We start from the raw sequence: 3,213 nt of genomic DNA, 5'->3' as shown, positions 1-3,213 counted from the left end.
AATAACTCACTATCTATGATTTAAAAATTTACGACTCAATTAGATATTGAGTTGCTTTAGATTGAATTATTTCGCATTGGATTAGTCGGGTTTTATTATACAAAATTGTAGTTTATTTTTTTTTTAATTTATTTAAAGCGATCATTTAACTCAAGTTTGCCTTGTATAATTATCCTATGTGGTAGCATATCGTGTCGACCCATAGCAGCGTAAGCGACGACGTCATTGGTTGGTTGATCCCAATTTGTATATAAACACCACCAACCCCCAATTCATCCCATAGTTTTTCCTGCAAATCAACATAATTATGGCGATGAAGATTCAAGACACCTTTTACATCTCCCATGGATCACCGACCTTGTCCATCGACGAGACCATGCCGGCCAGGCATTTCTTGCAATCCTTTCAACAAAAGGTCTATGCTCCCCGTCCTTCTTCCATCCTTGTCATCTCCGGCCACTGGGAGACTACTTATCCAACACTCAACGTTGTCTCCGATGGCCCCTCCGACACCATTTACGATTTCTATGGTTTCCCTAAATCCATGTACCAGGTACACACACGCCTTTCTGGTTCTGTTTCTGTTTCGATCCACCGTCTTTCAATTTCTGATTTCAAATTAATAGTTCCTTCTTTCTCAATTCATTCCAAATCTCTTGTTTATAGCTTTTTTTAATTTTATTTTATGCAATGATGGGGATAATTTGGTTTGGTTTGGTTGAAATTAACCAAAACCCTAACTTAACTTCATACCTCATGGATGAAATTAATGTCGTTCAACAGAACAATTTCCTAAATCGTTAGGTGTTGTAGTGAATTAGTTTTGAATCATGATCCTGATCACTTTGTTGTCTACTTGTGAAAATGAAAACCATCAAAATTTTTGACAAAGTACAATAGCTGTTGAAAACACATCAAATTGCAAACTGCAATGGTTTTTGTAAGGTCTAAAGAGGTATTTTCTGTGCATACAAGTAAGTTTTTGATTTGGATCCTCAAAGCTCTTATTTCGCATTTGGTTTGTAGGAATGGAATGGATTTGGTCGATTTCAATTTCAATTACAATTTCGATTTCGATTTCGATTTCAGTTTCAAATCCAATCCAATCCCATCCCATATTTGGTTTGTTGTTGAATTTTCTGGATTTGAAATCCTAGGATTAAATTGAAATGCTATAAACATAGGATTTTGAAATCCTAAGTGGATTTTGCAATAAGATTTTAGAAAATGTTAAAAAAAACATTTGTTTTATAATAATCCGTTAATAAAAACATAATTTAATTATTTTTATAGTTATTTTTATAAATTTTTTTATAAAGAATGAAATCCAATTTCATTCTAAATCTTACAAACCAAACAATCAATCCAAATCCCTCTAGAACAATCTTGCAAACCAAAAGGACACTTAAGGGTCGTTTACTAAACTCTTGCTTGGTAAATGCTTATCGGATAAATTTTCTCATCGTATGAACATGGCAAAAGCCAAGAATCTTATCGGGTAAGAGTGAGGGGAAGGATGGAGAGTCTTACCTTGTAAGTGAGGATGACAACTCTTACCCAGGTAAGCGCTTATCCGATAAATTGTTGCATTCGATACGTTTTGATGTACTAAAATTTTACGCATCAAAATAAATTATAGAGTTGATTACTATATGTAAGCGCTTACCGGGTAAGCATTTGGGTAAACGGTCACTTAATAGGAGGATTGAAGAGATAAAAGCAACAAGCATGTGACAACCGCTATCATGTATGAGTTTGCCATCTTACTTCATGTGCGAGCATATTTGAGATGCTCGTCTTTTTCGTGTGTGTTTGTGTAAATACAATGTGTGTATATATATTGCAAAAGAGGCAACTTTAAGGTGGTTGCCTTAAAAATCCCCTTGTGGCCATGGAAGTTCAAATGCGGTGACTCCGGGCTATCTGCAAAGCAGGTGGTCGCTCTGGGATTAGTCGGCTCGTATAGCGGGTTGGATATCCAGGTTAATAAAACAAAGAAAAGAAAAAGGTGGTTGCTTTAATGCTATATATGTAGTCTCCCTTGCTAACCTTTTGAAATTACTTTCAAAACCAGCTCAAGTACCCGGCACCTGGAGCTCCAAAACTGGCAAATCGGGTCAAGGAACTGCTCATGTCATCCGGGTTCAAGAGAGTTGATCAGGAGAAGAACCGGGGGCTGGACCATGGTGCATGGGTCCCACTAATGCTTATGTATCCGGAGGCTGATATTCCGGTGTGCCAACTATCTGTCCAGACAGACCAAGATGCCACGTACCATTACAACATGGGTAAGGCGTTGGCACCCCTCAAGGACGAAGGGGTGCTCATAATTGGTTCAGGTGCGACCACCCACAACCTGAAGATGCTCCGCAACACCACTTCGGTGCAACCATGGGCTCAAGAGTTTGATATGTGGCTAAAACAAGCACTGCTTGAAGGAAGGTATGAAGATGTGAAGGAGTACAAGGAGAAGGCTCCACATGCGACTGTTGCACATCCATGGCCCGACCATTTCTACCCGTTGCATGTTGCCATGGGTGCATCGGGTCAGGATTCGAAAGCCGAACTCATCCACCATAGCTGGGGTTTGTCGTCTCTTTCATATGCATCATATAGATTCAAAACGATAGCTTAGCTGTCGAGTGTGTGCCTTGTTTTATGAATGATCGATATGCATCCTCGTTTGACAATTAGTCTCGAATCCACGGTCGATATGTCGTCAATTTGATTGTGAATACGATGTTGTACTTTATTTGGTTTTATTTTTCTTTTCGAATAATATTGTTTGTATGATTCTCGTAAATTTGTAATGAATTTTTTTAGTGAAAAACATCAAATTTGAAGTTTGAACATGTCATGCAATACGTTTCAAATATATATTATTGAGTATTTATTTTTCATTTTCGGTTTCGGTATTGATTAATGGTATGAATTTTTTTTTTGTAACAATTTGAATATTGTTGTAGGATAAGTTTGTCATCGTCTAAAGGATATGACCAGTGGCGGATCCAGGAATTTTATACACTGGGGTCACTTAAACTAACAATGTACCAACACATCAATCATTATAATTAATAATACGTGATTACATAAGTTGATTTCTACGAGTTTTCATCATTAGAAACCGAGTCATTACATCTTGATTTGTAACCTTAGCAAGTACTTTTTCTACGGCACAAATGACACACGCATTCAAAAAATCGTCACAAATTC

The 3,213-nt window shown here is 37.3% G+C and overlaps 1 protein-coding gene across 1 annotated transcript; it reads left to right on the top strand.

Annotated features, from left to right (window-relative positions):
• Positions 1-234: 234 nt before the first annotated feature.
• LOC112504171 (extradiol ring-cleavage dioxygenase) lies at positions 235-2,850 on the top strand. The gene is made up of 2 exons (XM_025108122.1): positions 235-553; positions 2,075-2,850. Exons 1-2 carry the CDS (start codon positions 308-310, stop codon positions 2,633-2,635), a joined length of 807 nt encoding a protein of 268 aa, XP_024963890.1. The 5' UTR covers positions 235-307; the 3' UTR covers positions 2,636-2,850.
• Positions 2,851-3,213: the final 363 nt, after the last annotated feature.

Source organism: Cynara cardunculus, unplaced genomic scaffold, assembly GCF_001531365.2.
Source record: "Cynara cardunculus var. scolymus isolate 2C unplaced genomic scaffold, CcrdV1 Un_Scaffold_4806, whole genome shotgun sequence".
Lineage (NCBI taxonomy): Eukaryota > Viridiplantae > Streptophyta > Magnoliopsida > Asterales > Asteraceae > Cynara > Cynara cardunculus.
The sequence above is the reverse complement of the archived record's forward strand: the minus strand, read 5'-3'. Positions and strand labels throughout refer to the sequence as shown.

Bases quoted from the DNA above. Each gene is read 5' to 3' on its own strand.
- LOC112504171 (XM_025108122.1), top strand. From the start codon at position 308: ATGGCGATGAAGATTCAAGACACCTTTTACATCTCCCATGGATCACCG. The intron at 554-2,074 runs GTACACACACGC...TTTCAAAACCAG, and splicing joins TCCCTAAATCCATGTACCAG to CTCAAGTACCCGGCACCTGG.